The sequence below is a fragment of the Plectropomus leopardus genome, chromosome 17, assembly GCF_026936395.1.
Source record: "Plectropomus leopardus strain MGB_pleo_1.0 chromosome 17, ASM2693639v1, whole genome shotgun sequence".
NCBI classification, from domain to species: domain Eukaryota; kingdom Metazoa; phylum Chordata; class Actinopteri; order Perciformes; family Serranidae; genus Plectropomus; species Plectropomus leopardus.
The window spans coordinates 12,457,548-12,478,351 of record NC_142192.1 but is presented as its reverse complement, the minus strand read 5'-3'; the positions used below and the strand labels follow the sequence as shown (position 1 = coordinate 12,478,351).

The following is a 20,804-nucleotide window of genomic DNA, read 5'->3' as shown; positions in this document are numbered from 1 at the left end:
CTTGAAATTCACTGACTTGTTAAAATGTAAAAAGGAAAATTGTGTCTTTTATTGATTCACTGGACCAAATCTATGCAGGCTGGAAAGAAGGAAATGTTACAACATCTGGGCAAATGATAGATTTTAATGTGTCATTGTTTGTATTGTACAGTTTTTTTTTTTTTATTTATCTCTTTTTAATATATATATATTTATGTCTACTCTCTGTCACAGAGAGTTGAGAGTAACGCAATTTCAATCCTCTGTTTGTCTTGTACATACTGTAGAATTGACAATAAAGCTGACTTTGACTTTGACTTTGACTTTGAAACACATAGAAGACACGTGGATTATGCAGAAAGGAAACATCCGTGATATTTGTATTTTGTACATTCAGAGGATTTGGCCTCCCTGAAACACCTGCCAAAACTTCACCTCCAGGGGCCAGTTTGTTTCTAAAAGCTGGGAGGTCTTCCCCTGGCTATCCCATAATAATTTCCTGGCTGCCTGAGGTGAAGATATGCAACCTGTGACCACTAGATGGTGAACAGGAGGTCAGTACTAACCACCACTGTGTCTGCCACAGAGGGACAAGTTGATGTGACCCTGCGGAGGAAAAAGCCACAGACAGTGGAAGGGAAACTGCTGCTGTTAGCGAGAGAAGAAGCAAAGTCAATACAGATGAATGTAAACTATTTCACCTCCAGCTTCAGTCAGATACAGAGAGGAAAAGCATGAAGAGATAGCAAAAGAGGAAGCTTGTGTGTGTGTGTGTGCATGTGTGTGCATGTGTGTGTGTGTGTGTGAGAGAGAGAGAGTGAGAGAGAGAGAGAGAGCACAGATTTGAGCAGGAGGCAGTGAAGCAGGGGACAGGGCAGAGAGTGAAGGGAGTCGGGGGGAGTGGTTAGCCGTCTTACTGCCTGTATATAGAGAAGACAGAGTCAGACAGAGCAGATCCAGTGAGACAGTGAGGAACAGAGACAAGGGACTTTTTTTACCTCTCCACCTGTGGATGACTTCCTAAGCAACACATCAGCAAAGCTCTCTTTTTTTAATATTTTAAATCGGATTACAAAACCAGGATTTCTCTCTCAACTCAAGGTAATAAAGTTTCTTTACTTTTCAATAGCAGCCTTCCGCGACGCCAGACTCCAAGCAGGTGCAGGCTGAACGTCACAGTGTGCTCATGCTACCTTAAATAACTCTGATTTATGGAAACTTTTAAACTTTCTGATTTATGTTTGCTAATCTTTATTTCTCTGCGATTAGAGCTAATTCTTGTGCTTTATTTAGACAAAGCCATAAAACTTACTGTGAGTTACTCAAGTCTTTACTGTTACGACATATTTACCTTCTGGGTGTGTGCTTTTAGGACACAATATTCAAGTTGTCAATACTTTCAAGAATATGAGTGCATGACTGGTGAGATTTTTTTTTAAGGGGTGACTGAGTCCAGTGAGTTTATGGTGGCTCGTCTTGTGTAATTCAGACAGATAAAGACCAGTTATCCCGTCACTCACCTGTTGTGCTGCAGGCCTCATTAGACACCTGCACTGTATTATAAATGCTCTCTGTTCTCCTTGACCCGGTGTGTGTTTTAAAAATAGAGCCGCACAGGTCATCGTCAAGGACTGTGTGACACAGAGGGAACTGGAGCTGAAAGAGCTTTTCTACAGATATACTGAGCCAAGATGCCTGAATTATCTGTAGCAGTGATATCTCAAAGTTCAGCGCAAAGTGACAGAGTTGGGTCGTTGGATAAGTGCAGACTGGGGACATTAAATGGTTTCTGTCTCAGATATGTCTGCCTACACTACAATACAGGTGACGGTGCATATTGAAATGTTCCTCATGCTGTTGAAATATGTCATATAATTTTTTTTTTATTGTGTCTGCGCATTAGTTTATGGAGATCAAGCACATTTTAGTTGTGAACATGGTCCTGAAGCTGTGATGAAGGTCCAGCTGAGACACTGTATGTACATTATGTGTGTGTGTGTGTGCGTGTCTGTGTGTGTGTGTGTGTTGCCCTTCCTGAGGGTTCATCTGTCCTGTGGCAGCAGTGTGGGATCAGTAGCTTGGCTACAGCTGTCTGGAGCACTGATGGGCCATATGGCTGCTTTTGTGACACTCTTTTAAATCTTTGTTTCATAAGACCAGCAGGAGCTGAGAGTATGTACTCATCACTTAAATGTCTCGCTTCAGCTGAGAACTGCATCAACCACAATATTTTAATCTAATATTTTATATATGGAAGCTACTGTTAGAATAACAGTGATTCATATTATTTTTTTTAGGAAAACTTCAACCCCCAAATGAACATTTGTATGCCAATTGCTCACCACATGTTGTGTTGAATTTGTGAATAAAGCTGTTTCTCTCGCACGTCTCCATGGTAAATGAAGAATCCGAAATTGCAGAAAACTTAGGGAGGGGATGCATGTTTAATGAGAGCAAATCTACTTTCGAAACATCTGTTCACCATCTCTCACACCACCCATGCATTATAATCCAAATCTCATTTATCCAGTTATATGCCATTTCTTAAAAAAAATGCATTTTTGCTAAAATTTAAATACTTGAAACACTTCTGCAAAAAATAGTCTCACGCAGTAGTACGGCTGTGCTTTTTATGCAGTTTTAAATAATAAGGTTTAGTTCTGAGCTGGATAAATGAGAGTAGGATTATACTGTGCAAGTTTTGTGGAAGCTTTTTCAATGGACTTGTTGATATTGTGTTGCTGTTATTAAACACAAACCCCATTTACTTCAGTTTATCAAGAGTTTTCTCAATTTTTCATTCACCGGGGAGGCATATGAATTCAGTGTAGCACAGGGTGAATAACTGATTAACAAAGTCATATCAGGGGTGAAGTATTTATTTAAGTTACTCTAGTAAAACTAAGTTGCTTAGTAGGGAAGTTGTTCATTAAAGATCTGTCAGCCTTACAATCAGCACTTGTGTTTTTTTTTCCAAGCTGACAGTTTGACCTGAAGGCCTCAGCGGCTCGATGAGCAGACTGGTGGGTGTTTTATTGCACTGCTGCTCACAGTCTGCCACAACAAAACACTTGTGTAAAGGAGGAGACCTGCCCATCCCATGCTGCCATATGCCTGTCTGTGTGTATGTGTGTGTGTGGGCTGTGTGCACGTTTCAACTAAAGATGCAGTCATGCAGAAAAAAGGACAGCAAAGATCTTTTCCGGAGTCCCGCTTTATGTGCAAAGTGTCCATTGTGCTGTGAGATCTGATTGGATAATTAATGATGCTATTTATGTAAGCAGCGGCCAACCCCTCGTCTTTGTCCGGCCCCATGCAGACTCACACATTCAGTAACCTGAAACCAATACACACACACACACACACACACACACACACACACACATCCACACAAACAACCAGACACATCGAAGCTTGTTTGACCTTTGTTGTGAGTGAGAGTTGGAGATTGCATGCACGCACGCACACACACACACACACACACACACACACACACACACTGCACACACACACATATACACACAAGTGCACACACACACACATACAAGCACACACACACACAAGCACACACACTAAGCTGTGCCATTGAGGGTGTTACACACTCATACTAGAAAATACTGTGACCTTTAAAACCAATGAAGGAACTGTATCACTGACAGTGTCTTTAGCCATATGGAAATGTACCTTCTTGTGTTGAAGTCACTGACAAATAAAACTAGAGACCATCTTGCGGTGACGTCACTGCAAGTAAGGCAGCAATGGCACCTTCCCATAGACTGTATGAAACTCATAGCCACTGTGATGAAATTGATTGGTTGGAGGTCTGCTGTTTTGAAGGCTCAAGTTTGGCATTTCAGCTGTTGCCATTTTCTTTTTTGGAGCCAAAAATGACCAAATTTGGGCAAGAAAGCTGAGCTGTGGAGGAGTGGCGGGTGGATCTCAAGGGGCCCAAACTTTGAATGTACGTAACTTTAAACCTTAATGAAATGTTAACAGTTGAGTTATATAAAAATTTTGTTCTAAAATATACTCTTAACTATAGAGATAAAAACCATTCTTTGTACCAGGCTGTAAACATGTTTATACTGACAGTGAAGTTGGGCTCTTTAACCTAATAGGAGTGCCTGTCGTGATTGACGTACTTCAGGAGCCAACCTCAAGTGGTCATTCCATGAACAGCAGTTTTTGGCAATTAATACTTAAGTTCATTTTCAAGCCCTAGAGTTACTGCTTGCCCCTTTCTGGTCCACTTGCTTGAACTGCACCCATCTCCAAACTCCACCTTCATTTTGATCTTAACTATACATTTGTAAAATGTCTTCAGTATATCTTGCAGATTTGTGATGATATCACGTTAATACGGTTCAGTCCGCAAACAGACAGATGGACATATAAACACTTACCAAAGTACTCAAAACCACATTTGTGGTAGTTCCTGCTACAGTAGGTGTCACCAGAACATTGTGCCATCATAACACACAGATTCACAATACCAGTCATCCCAGAAACACTATCAGGACACCCTTTAAAATACCACTTTGTAAAATGATGTGGACTCAGCTCCATTAACACCTTTATTTTCCTTGATTCTGCCCGTTGATACCAAAGTGATCACCTGGAGCACAAGTGAGATTGTATCAGTTTCTGTGACTGTGTCAAACAGACATTTACTGTATGTTTATGATTTCCTGCGGCCTGACCCGTTACAATGCCCCCAGTATGGCATGTAGATAAACGTTATTGTTTCTGAGGTCCATTTATACTGGACATGGGCTGTGTCTGTTCACTCAGACAATTTCCTCAAGGGTGACAGATTTGACAGCAGGACATTACTTTATATCCGGGACTGACATAGCATGCTAATCGCAGATGACAGCGTCCCCTCCATCATACCAGCAACTGCACAGGCAGGTCCATATTAGACAATGTAAAAAAATTAATTACAGCGTGACTCAAGTGCAGCTGGATTCACGTCACTGCAGAGCAAACAAAAATACCAAGAGGGACTACATACCAGCACTTATTAAGGAAAAATATACTAAGATGTGGAAATCACATTAACCTTTGAAAAAAAAAAGGTAGCTAAAGAACTTTCACCCTGATACCTGAAGTGACCCAAATCTAAATATTTCAACATATTTAAAGACCTCTGTGCTTTTATTATCACACACTTTTTTCTCATCACGCTCTTGTTGAGTGCATTTTCATATTTAGCTGCTGTTTGTCTTGGATGCTCGAAGGGAAAGTTGGAAAAATAAGCAGATGATCTCCGAGGATCATGTAGGTTTGCTGCCAACTCTGTTTAAATGTTATCTTTTGTGTGTGTGCATGTGTGCTTCTGAGTGTATATGCGCCGGTGTGTATGTGAATTACACAGCAGGAGGTGGATAGTGTGCTGGCAGCAGTCATACCCCAATTATGCTGCTCACAGTGCGACCTCCTCACCTCTCTTCCTGTGGAGTGTGAAGAATGACTGTGTAGATCTTTTCTCTGCCAAAGCAGGCCAACTTTGACAAACTTTGTTCCACTTTATCATGTTGCAAGACTAAGGATTATAGAAGGGCATGGATTGTACAGTATTACTTTTAGCTAAACATCTTATATCCTTTTTGCTGTCCCCTTCCTTTAACAGGTTTATCATGAAGCTCTTCCTGTTGACGGTGGCTGCGCTGCTCCTGGTGGTAGGAGAGATCACTGCAGACAGAATCCTGTCTAGAAGGACCAAGAGGGAACTTGCCAGTCCGCTCCATGTTGGAGGCATCAGGGACCCGTTTGGCTCCTACTGCCAGAGGAGAGGAGGCTGCTGTCCAGGCAGAGATGATCTGTGCACGGTGCCCTACCTGGACACCATCTGCTACTGCGACCTGTTCTGCAACCGCACTGTCTCCGATTGCTGCCCCGACTTCTGGGGTCATTGTCTCGGTGTGGAGCCACCTTTCATAGGTAAGTAAGGGTGCACAGGCAAACATGTTAATGTGTTTGTGAGTGTGCATTAGTGAGTTTTGCTGGTGTGTGTTTTGCTGTCGTAGTAAGTTAAGCTCAGTCAGAGAGCAGCACAGAACCCCACTGCCAGAAGCAGCATGGTACCTGAAAATGAATTACAATTACATACCTGCTTTCTGAGACTCACAATAAAGAAACATGCTTTAGTTTAGGGACTGTACGAAAGTAAAAACATTAGAGCAATCTTTTTGATATGTTTGATCAATTTTTCTTAAAGATTTCAGAGGAGATGGCTGAAATTAAATATAACAAAAAAAACATACAACAACCCAGAACCCCTGCTCTCCAAAAAAAGTCAGTTTACTGTGGAAGCTCTGAGAGGCAAATAAGGGAAAAATGTGGCAATTGATTTTCTAAGTCTTATCTAAATTGTTTTTGTCTCCTGTGTTTGACTTAAGAACAGAAAGGAAAAAATGCCAGAATAATCCTTTTTTTTTTTTTTTTTTTTAAAGTTCCTTAAAAAAAAAGTGAAAAAAAAGTTGCAGGGTATAAAATAAGGATTAGCCAGGATCATTTTTCTAAGTTACTCTTTTTTTTTTCTTCTTTAATAACAGTTGAAAAAAAAGTTTCAGCATGTGGAACATTTTTGGTGTATTGGTGCACTTCAGTTCCTGTGGCCAAAGTTATTTTTACAAAAACAAACATTTGATTAGTCTGACAAAACTGTTTTTTTTACCTGCCAAAACTTTTTTACACATATTTTCACAGAGGAAAAAAATGAAGAAGTAACATAGAAAAATGATCCTGTCAAAACCTTTCTTCCCACCTTCTGTGTCCCGATCCACGTGCTTCACATAGGTCTTCTGCCGTTATGACATGACACTATGACTTTGCAGTAGCACCCGTGTTGTTGTTGCCCAACAGCAGTGCTCTCACAACGTAGCCACGTGAACGCCAAGCATGTCGTGTACACGGCTTCCCATGTCATAACTACAAGCTCATGAGTTCCAATTGAGCGCAGCAAGAACCATGGGCGGGACAAACACTGTTGTCAAGTGTTGTCAGGCAGTGCGCCGTAACCAGTCAGGAGTGATAACAACAATGGTGAGCACAAGATTTACGCTGTTATCAAGGCTGCTCTAAATCCATGTCTTATCAGTATCGTCCGAATTGTGTTTTAATTCAGTCCAATCCATTTTTAAAAACCTGACGCTACACTCAAGTGCGGACTTAAAATGTTCAATTTAGGTGAATACGTCGGCCTCTACTGATTAGTTAGGGATAATCGAATGCGTCACCCCCACAGAAACAGGTTGGAGTGGACACATTTGTCAGACTGAAGATGGAGACGGACTGTAATGAGCTGACAATTCAACTTCCCACTTGTTTCACTGATGGAAATGTTTTAAAGACATTAGAGAGATTATCCTGGTGACATTTTTTTAAAGCCTTTCTTAAGTAGGTTACAGTGACCCTCACAGGAATGGAAGCACAAATGCTTACTAGGCTACTAACTGACTAACTAAACTGAAAGTTTAAATTATTTTTAAATGGAAATTTGTATAAAAGGTCTCCATTTTGAAAATAACAAAAAAAAGGTGCAATTTTTTATCTGGTTGCAAATTTTTTTCAATACAGTAAATAAGCAAATGTACACGGTATGATAACCATCAGTTGTCATATCATGGTATACCTTGAAACTGGTGTATCACTGCAACCCTATTCATTTTTCTATTCATATTTTTCTCACATGCCTCTCAGGGATTCTGCAGATTGCCCTTTCCTCTGAAAGATTGAAATTTGAATAATTGACTTATGAGTCCTTTCCTCCTATGATGATTTTTGTCCAGACCCCAAGTATAAAAGTTAAGATTTAGCTTACTTTTTCATCCATCTGTCTGTTCAGCTGACTCTATCTGGACTCCCCACACAGTTTTAGTACCATTCTCTCAGTGCAGAGGTGTAAAATGTGCCAGCGAGAGCAGAGGCTTACCTGAGAACAGAGCAGGGAACAGTGGGCTTCTTATTAACCCAGACAGAGGGAGGGAGGGAGGAGGGGTGGATGGAGGGATGAATGGAGGTCAGGGGAAAGAATGTGGGCTATGTGGAGGGAGGGAGAGACGGGATGCAAGACAGGAGGCAGAGGGGTTGGTGCAGGTATGTGTTCCCTGGACGACAAGGTAGGGGGATCACGAGGTGGGACACTAATGCATGTTTAAGAGCGTGCACACACACACACACACACACACACACACACACACACACACACACACACACACACACACACACACACACACACACACACACACACATTTCTGACCACACAGTCACACAGCCTGGAGGAAAGCTTCAAAAGGAAGAAGGTGACAGATTTTTTACAATAGGTCCTTTTTCTGCTGCACTGCAGTCACAGATTGTTGTAGTTCATAACTCAATATTCAAAGAGTTAGAGACTTTATGCAGCTGGACTTTTCTTATTATGTCATCAAAGTCACTTAATGTATAGTTTTCCAACATTTTATCAGAAGAAAATGCCCCCATGATGCAATGACAGTGTCACATTTACCCTTTGTAGCCTGGATTGACATCAGTTTTTGTGTGCTGTGTCCAGATGTCCTTCATAAAAATTCAATCCTTTAATACCTGAGAGATTTCATTTGGTTTCTTTTAAAAACTTGCAATGAGTGAGAGATGTCTCACAAATAGTAAGAAATTAGGAAATGTTGACAAGAAAATGACCTGATAATTTGTTTGGGGTTTTTTGGGAGAGAGAGAGACAATTATTAGAAATTTACTTTTAAAAAAAGTTTTATTTTTAAGGTAATTTTCTTGTAACTTTTTTTCAAAACAAATTTTTTGCTAATTTTGAGTAATTTCTTGTAAAATTGCTCAATGCCTTTTCTCCTTGTTTTCGAGAGAAATCAAGCTAATTTGCTCAGGTTTTAAGGGGTTAATAAATATGAAACCTATTTTCAATTCAACAGAATTCCTGTATAAAATCCTTCTATGTCAATGAATAACTTGTCACAATATTCAGCTCTGCAGTCACTGAGCTGTGACAGACGGGGCGAGACAGCTGTGAGGGGGATGATGAGTAACAGAGGGCCTCAGTCATAAATCACACAATCAGCTCTTGGCCTCACACCAGCGGCGAGGAAACCTGCTCACACTGTAAATTCTCAGCCAGCTCATGCTCTAAATTCCTCATGAAATTCACACTGACGTTGTAAATCAGCTTGTGGATAAACATCATTGTGAATCTGTCACCAAGGAAATATAGTTTTTCACAGTCTGTAGTATAGACAGGGTTCAAGGATCATGTGTGACGGGTCAATTTCTACATCATTTTTGAGGTTTGTGATAATTCTTAGTGGATCATTGCAGCTCATAAATGTTTTTTTTAAAGGTATGCTAAATAGGAAATGCCAGATACTATTAGTAAACAGTGAAAAACAGTCCCAGTCATTTTGGAACAAGTTGGCGTTCTGTGTTGCTATATTTGTCCCAAATTTTTTGCTGCTGTGTCCACAGTTTTTGTATCTTCCTCTTGGATGTGTGCTGCTTACAGTCTCGCACCTGGTCGCTACCTCTTAAGAAAGTCCCGACCCCACCTGCGCTCTGTGCCCAGGAGCGTCCCAAACACAGCCGAATAAGAAGAAAGTACGAGAAAATGAGCAGAGGGCAGCGTCTCTGCAGATAAATACACCCCATATAAATTGTGTTTTATTTTCACTGGAAAGTCAGATTTCCATGTTGGAAATTTCAACTGGAACGCACCCTGACATCGGATTTCCGACTCAGAAAGTCGGTGAAACCTCACCAACCCTAACCTCAAATCCGAGATAACTACTCCACACATCACCTGGAGTGAAAACTGTAGTAATGTTTTTAGGAAAATCCTGCATAGTATACCTTTTATTATGAAAGTAATGGGGGGGGGCAACTGTAGTGGCCCTCTCCCTTACTCTCACTAGAGGTGGCGAACTGGAGCGTAAGCTGGTTAAAGCATGACGAGGGCCCAGGAAGCCTGGGAAGGCAGGAAAGAAGTTAACACCACATTCCTACACTGGATTACTGGAGCTCAGAGCTCCTTAGACCTCACATATTCTGTGTGTACACTACACACACAGACCCACACACACCGCACACCTGGGGAGTTAGTGTTAAAACTTTTTACTGTTTTTGCAAGTGAAGGAATCTGGCCTTGTGATTGTAAAATATTAAGTGAGTGTTGTATATCTAAGTGCATCTCTGTCTTCCTTTTTTTAGGCTGTGCATGGCTTTTTCTTTCAGATTAGTGGTTGGATTATTGTTGTTTCGCCACATCAGACCCATACATATAAAGTTGCCCCTCTTTGTCTCCTCTCAGGCACCTGTGAAAGGAATGGAAACAAGTTCTTCTCGGGGCAAACGTACAAAGAGAACTGCAATTTATGGTATGTAAACCCCTCTTTTTTCCTTTTATTTCTCTTTCAACCTTTTAAATTCCTGGCTTTCCCTTAAATGTCCCCCTAAGTAGCTTAAAGCTTGAAAAAAAGTTCACATGAACCATTACATGCTTATGCTTATGTTTAAGCTTAAGATGCCATGTTTTAAATTATGCAACATTACAACAAATTATAGATGTCTTGTGCATTACTTCTGTCAAATTTCATGCAGACGAACAGTCCTTGGTATTCGTAAAACATCTGGCATCTGTACTGGAGTTTAAAAATAAAGTTGCGAGGGTTTTCAAAAATTTATGTGTGCACAGCATGTGTTTCTAATATTAAAGCCACCAGTGGCGTAATATTCAGTTTTTATAAACATGTTTTAGAAATCTTACATTTATCACATGATGTTAATATTCTCTCTCTCACTCACACACACACACACACACACACACACACACACACACACACACACACACACACACACAATAACCCTGTCTACTTCACTTTCGCTTATACATGCTCTATTCAGGGCATAGGTTTTATTTTGACATTAAGGGGGCATATATGACACCGAAAATTTGTGGGTGCACGGCAAGAAAAATTTTGAGCTTCCTGCATTCTGTATACCACTTGAAATCTACACTCATGGCCATAAAATCCCCCTTTCTCCTTAGTTATTTTGACAGGAGGAAAAGTACAGGTATACTTCATAAAATGAATGGTTAATGCTGAAGTCTGTTCAGCTCCTGCAGTTTCAGGGTCCTGGTGTTGTGCATGCTGGCTCACTCTTAAAGTGTCACGATACACAAGAACACTTAAATAGAAAAGGGCCATCGGTAATGTCATTAGTAACACCGGTGCTTTCCCTGCTTTGACAAGTTAAAATATCTGCACTGAAAAAGACCTGTAATGCAGCACAAGGATAATAAGATAGAAAAGGAAGAAAGACACACAAGGAAACAAGGGTGTTAAGGCCTTAGCTTGTTTTAAAGGTCCAGCATGTAGGGTTTAGTAGCATCTAGTGGTGAGGTTGAACAACTGTGCAAAAGAAAACTTCACACATCTATTTCTGGACAGGTGCATAGGAGGCAGGTGAGCAGAACACAGGTCAGAGAAAAACTCCCACACACTGTTTAACTGGCAAAAATCATTATTTTAAAGTGACGGTTTGGTACTAGACCTTCATCTGGCAAACAGATCTAAAAAATTCTCCCGTGTACCAAGCATGTTGGAGATCAACAGTGGCTAACGTGAACATGCCAAGTGTGAATGGCCCTGGCACTGGGGATAAGAACGGCTCATTCAAAGGTACACAACACAATTATTGTTATTTTCAAGTGATTATAAACTAATGTTATGACTATTATACTCCACTTTTGTCAATAGATGCCCCAAAATCTGAAATACCTAAGTTCTATTTAATTATAAACCTCCAACTCCATGTAATGAACAGCCAATGCTGCTAAAATCAGTGTCTGTAACAGGAGAAACAGTAGCTGCATAACCGAGGATAAATCAAAACAGGCCCCATGCCAATTTATCCCATTGCGTAGCTACAGCGTGTTGTGTGTGCCAACTTCTCCAAAGGTGTTTTTCATTTCCCCTACTGAGTAACATGGCAAATGTAATCATAATTGAAAGATATTTTCTGTTGAGCTTCTGAACTCTCCTCAGTTTGATGTTGATAATAATCCTCACATGAGGCTGGATATTTTGATGCATTTGTGTTTTGACTCTTTGATTACCTCATTTATATGTTGCCTTATTTTTCCAGTTCAGGTGTGGTGATGGATAGATGAATAAACAGCCCTTCAGTTTATGACCCTGACATTAAGCTAGGAGTGTTGTTTATCTTCATGGCCTTTTACACTCTGAGGGCAACGGAGACTATGTTCCTGTTGTCGTAATTCTGCTTGATATCAACAGCAGTCAAGGAGACTCAAAGCAGATATTGAGAAACTGGAGGAGGGAAGTGGAGGAGGTCAAGTGAGAGAAAGCGGGAAGTAGGGAAATTGAATTTCTCACCAGTGTTCTACTGTGGTTTCTCACGTCTGTGTGATTTGATGTTCCTCAAAGACCCTGTGAGAACATGCATTCACAAAAATGTTGATTTAACATCCATGTGTAGATCCCCGTTTTATTTATCCTCATGCAACAAGATCACACTGTGCCTGATTGTCACAACACATCTAACCCAAACCACACTGACCCTGCTGACCTTTACGTCCTCTGCCTTAAAGGGACAATTCACCCTAAAATGGATAGCACATATTTTTCCTCTTACCTGTTGAGCTCTTTATTAATCTAGAATGTTTTGTTCCGAGTTGCAGAGTGTTGGAGATATTGTCCGCTGAGATGTCTGCCTTCTCTTGAATATAATGGAACTAAATGGCACTTGGCTTGTGGTGCTCAAAGTGCCAAAAAATTTAAAAAATTTAAAAAATTTAAAAACTAAAAAACTCAACAGCAATGTCCTTTTATAGAATCATGACCTGGTTACACAAGATAATCCACAGACGTTGCTGTGAGAAGTTCAATGTAGGAACTATTTTGTTAGTACCGACATCCTCCAACCTTATCACTGTGAAGAAAGAAGCATGCATCTATACTGCTAGCTCACCAGGCACCACTGAATAAGCTAACAGAACAGCTCAGCCAAGGAGGACGCCATTAACGTTTACATCTATTGCTGTCACGAGCCTCTCGGCTTTGAGTGGGTGTAAGCTGCCCTGTGTGCAGCGATATAGTTATCAGGTGTAGTGCATTAAAACGCAAGTAGTTCCTACATGAAACTGCTCACAACAAGCTCTGTGGATTATCTTGAATAACCAGGTCATGATTTCTGAGTTCTAAAGAGAGTTTGTTGAGTTTTTCAAATTAATTTTTTGGTGTCTTGAGTACCACAAGCCGAGTGCCGTCTAGTTACGTCATATTGGAGAGAACGCAGGCATCTCTAAGGCTGATATTTACAACACTCTGCAACTCACGCTAAAATAACCTAGACTGATAAATAACACTACAGGTTAGAGGAAAAATATGCATTTTTGATTTTAGGGCGAACTGTCCATTTTAGCTTTGCAGCTGTTCGACTCCAGAAGCTGCGCTGTGTCAGACAGATGGGCCTGAAGTATGACTTTTATCTTGGCAGCTCAATTAGGTTTGACCTAGAGGGTCTGATGGGTGCGTAGATAGGCGTGGATGGCAGTTGATAAATTGCGTGGCTAGTGCTTCCTCTTGAGGAGAGACTTGTGGAGGTTGAGCTGTGTGGTAAAAATAACCTCCAGTGTCCTACTTCACCCCAAAACAGCATTTATGTGTGAACACTCCCCCTTTCACTGCTAAACAAAAGAGTCTTATGCACATACACTCTCACACGTGTTTGTTAAGGCAATGCACATGGATGCTTGAAAAATTGCACCACAGCTTTGGGCGCAGAGGGACACACTCCCTTTTCCTACTCCCACTCTTTCCACTTATTAATTTCCCAAATGTACATCCTCCTAACTCTTCCGCTTTGAGTCGACTCCTTCTCTTCCCTCCAAGTCTCTCATCAGCATTGGTTTAGCTCCGGCACCTAACCTCCTACATGTCTTGACAAACCACTGGCCTGAGCAAAACAGGAAGCCAAAAATCACGGATGTGTCCAATAAAAAATAGCTCTTTGACCATAGGCATCACAATCAGTATTAGCTTTATCTCTTAGCTTGAACTAACTTCTGGGCAGATTTGGGCAGATTAACTTCAGCTCAGTTAGATTTGTCAGCAGAAACACAACCTGACTGAGCATGAAGTATGAGAGCAGTGTGTATGTTTACAGTTGGGTGCATGTGTGTGAAGATGTACAGTGATACGTATGTATGGCAGTCTTTTTTTGTTGTGTTAATGGGATCCCCAGCTGAGACCTTTTCCTCCCTGAGCTCTTGGCATCCTGAGAACTCTCTATCAGCTCTAAAAGATCTGAAGAGCGGCGCCTCCTGCTCACAATGGCTATCTCACACAGCTTTGAAGAAGCAGCTATCTCTGCTGTGACAGAGAGGCTCTGCTCTGTCTTCAGAGCACTTCAGATTAAACAAGAAACAATGCAAGCTTGGGCTTTTTTAGTTGTTGTAGATGATGTGCACGTCATACCTGAACACACACAAACATGGCTTTGTTCCCACTGATCTGGGAGGAGTTGGTGAATACACCTAATGTCACCCAGGTGTTTGTTTATTTATATGTATGCAAGTGTGTTTATGTCTCAGGGGTGAATAGGGTGTCTTTCTCTAATTGTCGAGTGTGACGTAAAATGTGAAATATGGCCTCCCACTGACCCGGAGCCATCATATTTCTTTTTAAGTCACACGTTGTCCCCCTGTCTCCATGATTACGCCTGTCCCTGTGTGTGAGTGTGTGTGTGTGTGTGTGTGTGTGTGAGTGAGTGTGTGTGTGTGTGTGTGTGTGTGTGTGTGTGTGTGTGTGTGTGTGTGTGTGTGTGTGTGTGTGTGTGTGGAGTACCATTACTGTGTGAATTTATTGCCGTTTATGACCCACTGGTGCTGTGCTGCACCTTTGTTTCTGCAAACCACTGATATATTTGTAGGTTTTATATGTAGTCTATATGTTTAAACTTTATGTTTCAATTTTCAAATTAATGTTTTGACAATGCTGTGGTTAATGTGTAGTTATGTCAGGCACAAAAACTCCTTGCTTGAAATGTCCCAAACTATTATTAAAGATACCCGCTTTTGTTGCAACAAACACAGCTCAAAAATTCCCAAATTCCAGTTAAAAATACCTGCTTTTGTTACAACTGACGTGGTTGGAAATTACCCAAATTCTTGTCAAAAAGACTCACTTTCATTGGTCTTGAACAGTTGTCTGTTGCTGTCTGCTGCTGTCTGCTGCATCTCACCTCGATGTCACGCAATCCACCCCTCTCCTCAAGTGAAACTTAGCTCATACACATGTAATCTGAACTATGTCCCATGTATGAAGCATACAAATGTAACATACCAGTGCAGAAACATACAGTGCCAACATTTTGTTCTGGCGACTGAGCTGATGTTTTCCTGCTGGGGGGAGAGATGAAAGGTCATTGTCTTGTTCCTCAAATCAAAGCCATCAGATGGTCCGGGTCTAAACTCTACCAGTGTGTATGTGTGTACAAGTGTGTGTGGGGGTGTCTGTACTTGAACATCATGTTTGTTGTGTTGCAGAGACCCAGCAGGGAGGAGGGCAGTTTGAGAGTTGATACACATTCTGGGCTTCAGTGTGACTAAAGGGGAATTCGGCCTCTTCATCATTGTGTGTTTAATGATCCTCTTGGGCAGGCTTTCCTCCCTGTAAACATGATGTCTAATGTACAGTAGACTTTATGGTTGGAAGTCTATACACGCCCGTGTGGGAAACACCCCTCATTCTTTCTGCTGTCACACTCATTTATTATGATGTTCCCCAAATGGCGGTGATCCTTGCAGCTGTTATTTATGGTGACTTAGTAACTTCATTTAACCAGGTAGCCTCAGTGAGAGGGATCTGAGAAGACAACAATAAACAGTCAGGCAACTAAGAAACCAAGACAACATCAAGAAAGCTTTAAAATCTCAAAAGGGGTTTGAAAAAATTCCAGCTCGAATCTGTCCATTTAAAAAACAGGCACATAATATCTGAATCTAGGTCTGCCAAGATTAATGTGTACACGTGTAGACCAACTCTGAGATACAGAGAGCAACAAAGAGTGAGAAATGTATCTTTACTGATAAAGTATGCTGTAATAGACAGGGCTTAAATGTTGAATAATTTGACATTTTAGGAAATACACTTATTTTTGTGCAGAGATTTAGATGAGGAGATTGATACGACTTTCATATCAGAGTAATGACGTAGCTACAGCCATTGGACAATAGGCTTAGTTTAACATAAAGATTAAAACAAAATCCTGATTATGTAAATGAGATATAGCATGTTAAGCAGTGAGCTTTAGAGGTGCTGGGAGGCAGTTTTTGTTTCCTTTGGACAAATCCAGAGCGGCTATTTGCCCATGTTCCCAGTCTTTATGCTAAGCTAAAATGCTGTTGGTGGTATAGCTTCATATTTACTGTACAGACAGAGTGTTTCTTTCCCAAGATGTCAAACTCTTGTAAGAAATTATGGAGCAGCATGACATTACAAAATATATTTCTGAATAATTAAGACATAAAGACTGACTCAATACATTCATGTTTTAGAAAGGTCATGGGTAAATAACTACATTATCACTATAATTATTCTGTATTATTCTATATCATCCTGGTAGGATAATATACAGTTTATAAAGTACATGCCTCAGTCTTGGTGTTATATTTTGTGCAGACTGTTGTGAAAGTTTAAAGGTATAGTATGTGGGATTATCAATGACTGTCTGGGAATATGCTCACCAGCTAAAGTAAAAGTAATAGCCAACCCCACAATCACTCTCGTTTTGAGTTTCTATTGCTATGTGATGCTTGCTTCGTACATCTGGCACTTAATTGCTACATTTTTATAAAATCCAAACCTCACCTAAATGCTGTGTGGTGACATGCCCATTAACATCCCAGACACAGAAAATAAGAGGAAAACACAGGCAGAGTCTCTTTTAAAAAATGCACTGCCACACACTTCTACTGGGTCGTAAGTAATGATTGAGAAGGATTACTTCTGTGCGAATATTTACATTTTTTTAGAAAAATCCTGCAGAGTATATCTTTAAGGGACTCTGGTGAAAATATACATTTAGCTGCAGAAAAAAATCTTTTAATCATTAACTTTGAAGTATCAGTTAAAGTCATGCGCATGATGACTCATCTGTGTGAGTAAGCGTTGCATCCGGTGCACCTTTTGTCATGTACAATTTAGTATTTCACTACATTCATAAGGACATTTTTTTTTTTTAATTCAATACATGCATTTTACAATTACTGGTATATGATTTCTAAACAAATGTGTTTCATTCAAAATTATGATGCAGTATTAAAGATTTATCACAATATTCAATAGAATATATAATGATATAACAATGTGAAATGGGCCAGTCCAAAATGAGTAATTCAGTTTTAAATCTTTAAATATGTTTCCTTATAATACTTTGAATTTAGGACTTTTACTTTGACAAGTCAGTACTCTTATCATGTTGTATTCAGAGCCCTTTAAGAGATTTTTAATTTATTTATTCTAGTGCACTAGTTATATCGGTATATCGGTACTTTTACATAAATAAATGATCTTAATGCTTTCCCCACCACTGCTTTGGCTACACACACACACACACACACACATACACAAACACACACACATGGACACACACACTACAGTGAGTCATCAGAAACTACACAGTGCAAGTTATTTTTGAGCATCCCCAAAGTAAACAGCGTCATCATCATTAATATCCTGCTCTCTTATCGCTTCTGTCATCTTCTTGACTTCTTTAGTCTGTCTGTTTCCTTCTGACTAAGAATGGGTCTGCGTTCTGCAGCCTTAAAAGGCTGAATGTTTCCTTTCACCTCTCACTCCCTCGTTAGTCCATTTTTCCCCTGTTACTGACGTTCTTCTCACAATTAATTTCTTATTTGGGAATTCCTCTGAGCCTCTGCATATTTGTTTTTGTCTCACATGGTCTTTCTATTTTAGCTGTTGACGTTACTGGCTTTAGCATGAGTATGGAAATTTGAACTATTTTCATGCAATTACAGCCGCCAGTGCCTTTTAAATGTCTCATGTCTTTGCCCCTGTCTGTCTGTGTCTCCTCTTCAGTACATGCGGGACGACAGGACGCTGGGAGTGTGAACAGAACGCCTGTCTGATGGATCCTGACATGATCCATGCTGTCAACAGAGGAAACTATGGGTAAAAATCTAACATGGACACATATAAACACACATACTTGATGTATATGAAGTTCTACAATGGGATTGTTATAACAAACACATTCTCCTCCTGATCTCAGGTGGAAGGCAGCGAACTACAGTCAGCTTTACGGCATGACTCTAGACGAGGGCATCCGGTACCGCCTGGGCACACAGAGACCCTCCAGGACTATTATGAACATGAATGAAATCCAGGTACAGGATATTTTTTTTATCTTTGTTTTTTAAAGTTTTTAGCAAGAAAAATACTGAAAGAGAAACATGTGGGTGGTCAAGTTCCTGAGGGCACAGGTACAAAGTTCAATCCACATAATCTTTACTCACGTGCCCTTAAGCAAGTCATGAAAACCTTGCAGTGCTTAGTGTTGTGTAGCTGACCTTTGACCTCTGACCTTGTTTTTAAAAGACAGCATGAGAGAACTTATTTCTATAAAGGGATTGGAAGAATATCCAATTACTTGTTGCCACTGGCTGAAACCTCTTAGATTCAGGGTTTCCCCTTAAAATTCCACTAAATAGTTGCACTTTTGCACTTTAGTGTCACATACTTCACAAATAATAATAATTATTGTTACTATGAAGGTCGTTATATTTATCTAAAAAGAGACTAAAAGATAAAAACTGGGTGCGTAAAAACATTTTAGTTTACTAAAATAAAAATAAAAACTAGACTTTAAAGAAAAACTAATTAAAACAATATAGTGAACTTATAGTGTGTTGTACAATAAAAATATACAATGCCTTTAGTTTTAGTCTTTGTCAATTTGGTCATAATTGTCAGCACAGCAAGAATCAAGAGACTTTGGATGTTTATTGAGACTTAGATGTCTACATACCTCTGAACTTATTAAATCTTTTACCTAATAAATAGGTCTACCTCCCCATATTATAACAAAAAACTAAAACTAATATTGAAACAAATAAAAATTAAACTAAACATTTACAAACAATAAATTAACTAAACTAAACTGAAACGATCTCCACACTCTGGAAACTAAATGAAACTGAATTAAAAGCAAAATACAAATAAAAACTAATGAAAAATACAAAACTATAATAACTCTGGCTCCCATTGAAGCTGCATGATGTCATGCTTTTTTATAGCTGCACGATTACAGCAAGTGTAAACATTTCAGATGCTGATTCTGTATCATTTTAAATACACAACATTTCCCCCAAAATTCAGGCTGACATGACTGGTGTCATTAGAAACATTTGAATTGAACAGTCAATTTAGTATTTTTGTAGATTTGCAATGTTGGGACCAAGATTGGCCAGTGAAGCTAAAAAACTATTTTTTAAACCAGATTAGCAACTTCTTAGAAAAACAAATAGAAAGTCAAAATATCACAGAGAAAAACTAATTTATTTCCTGTTGATTTAAAGATTTTTTTTCATTTGATCAACCAAATTCATATTTTTCTTTTCAGGATACTTTATGTTGACTTACTTAAAGCCCTGGTGGTTATTCTCAGATTTTTGGCTTTAAATTTCAATTTGATAATTTCATATTGAAAACAAACATGACCCTGAAGACTTACTAATTAAAACCTTTTATAGAAATATAGTGTATGTGCTGTGTATAACAACTCAGCAAATCACTGAGTGTGTGACACATGTAGGTCAGGGATGTGGATGACAGCAGGAAGTTTTAGCGATGTGAGAATGGAGAGAAAAAGAGAGTTGTTCCCGTCTTGTTTAGACTTCTCTCTTTAAAAAGCTGAATACTTCCTTTGAGTTCATGATTTGCGATCTTCAGGTTTAAAATATATTACAACAAAGCAGCGCTGATCAAAACGTTTCTCGCTTAATTATGGTGGCTCGTCGGTATGTGATGGCGTCTCCGTCTGGAACCTCAGCCCACTCTGATCCGCTCAGCCTTTGTTTACATTTTACCCAGACAGATTACATAAGACGGAACCAAAACATCAGACAGAGAAGATGGAGGGGATGGTGGCTGCCTGAAGAATAAAGAGCAAGCCTCCTCTGCAGTTTCCCCGCCTCTATCCATCCCTTCATCCATCCATCCTCACTCCCCGCCGTTTACCTCTCCCAGCATTCCACGACTGCTTCCACCCTAACAACCTCACAGCTCTCCCCCTCCTTCTTCCGCTGTCAGCGTGTCCCTACCTGTGCCAGGAACCACATCAGAGCCCTGCAGTCCATTCATAAATCTCTCTGTCCCTCTCGCCTTTCATGACTGTCTGTAGACTCCCATGTAAGGGATGGAAAATTCATTAATGAATTTATTCTTGCCTTTTTCCCTCTCCTATCACACCTTTTGGTCAGGTGTTTCAGGTGACTTTTAGACTTTGGCCTTCCACTACAACATATCTCTGACCAGCAGCACATTCCTTAGTTATGTATCAGGTGTCCATTTGTCCTTTGAATACCTCACTACTAATCGGAGGAATGCAGTGCAGGCAGTTGATCGAGAGTGAGAGGGGAAGTCAGTCAGTTATACAGGAGTGTGTGAGCTGTTATCACACATAACTGGGAGATTAGGAGGGCATCCACCCTCGAGTGGAGACTAACAGATTGAGTATGTTTGGCATCTGAGAAGCACCTGAGAGTGAATATGCAG

The 20,804-nt window shown here is 40.0% G+C and overlaps 1 protein-coding gene across 2 annotated transcripts in view; it reads left to right on the top strand.

Annotated features, from left to right (window-relative positions):
* The window catches only part of tinagl1 (tubulointerstitial nephritis antigen-like 1), a 49,628-nt gene that overhangs the window by 12,741 nt on the left and 16,083 nt on the right, over positions 1 to 20,804 (top strand). Inside the window, exons 1-5 of one of the 2 annotated variants that reach the window (XM_042506140.2) lie at positions 923 to 1,080; positions 5,612 to 5,922; positions 10,292 to 10,358; positions 18,108 to 18,200; positions 18,301 to 18,415. In XM_042506140.2, the coding sequence (XP_042362074.1) occupies positions 5,619 to 5,922; positions 10,292 to 10,358; positions 18,108 to 18,200; positions 18,301 to 18,415 (579 nt within the window). In that variant the 5' untranslated portion in view covers positions 923 to 1,080; positions 5,612 to 5,618. Of the gene's footprint in view, positions 1 to 922; positions 1,081 to 5,611; positions 5,923 to 10,291; positions 10,359 to 18,107; positions 18,201 to 18,300; positions 18,416 to 20,804 lie in introns of those variants that run through there. The other variant, XM_088090440.1, reaches the window with a different exon arrangement.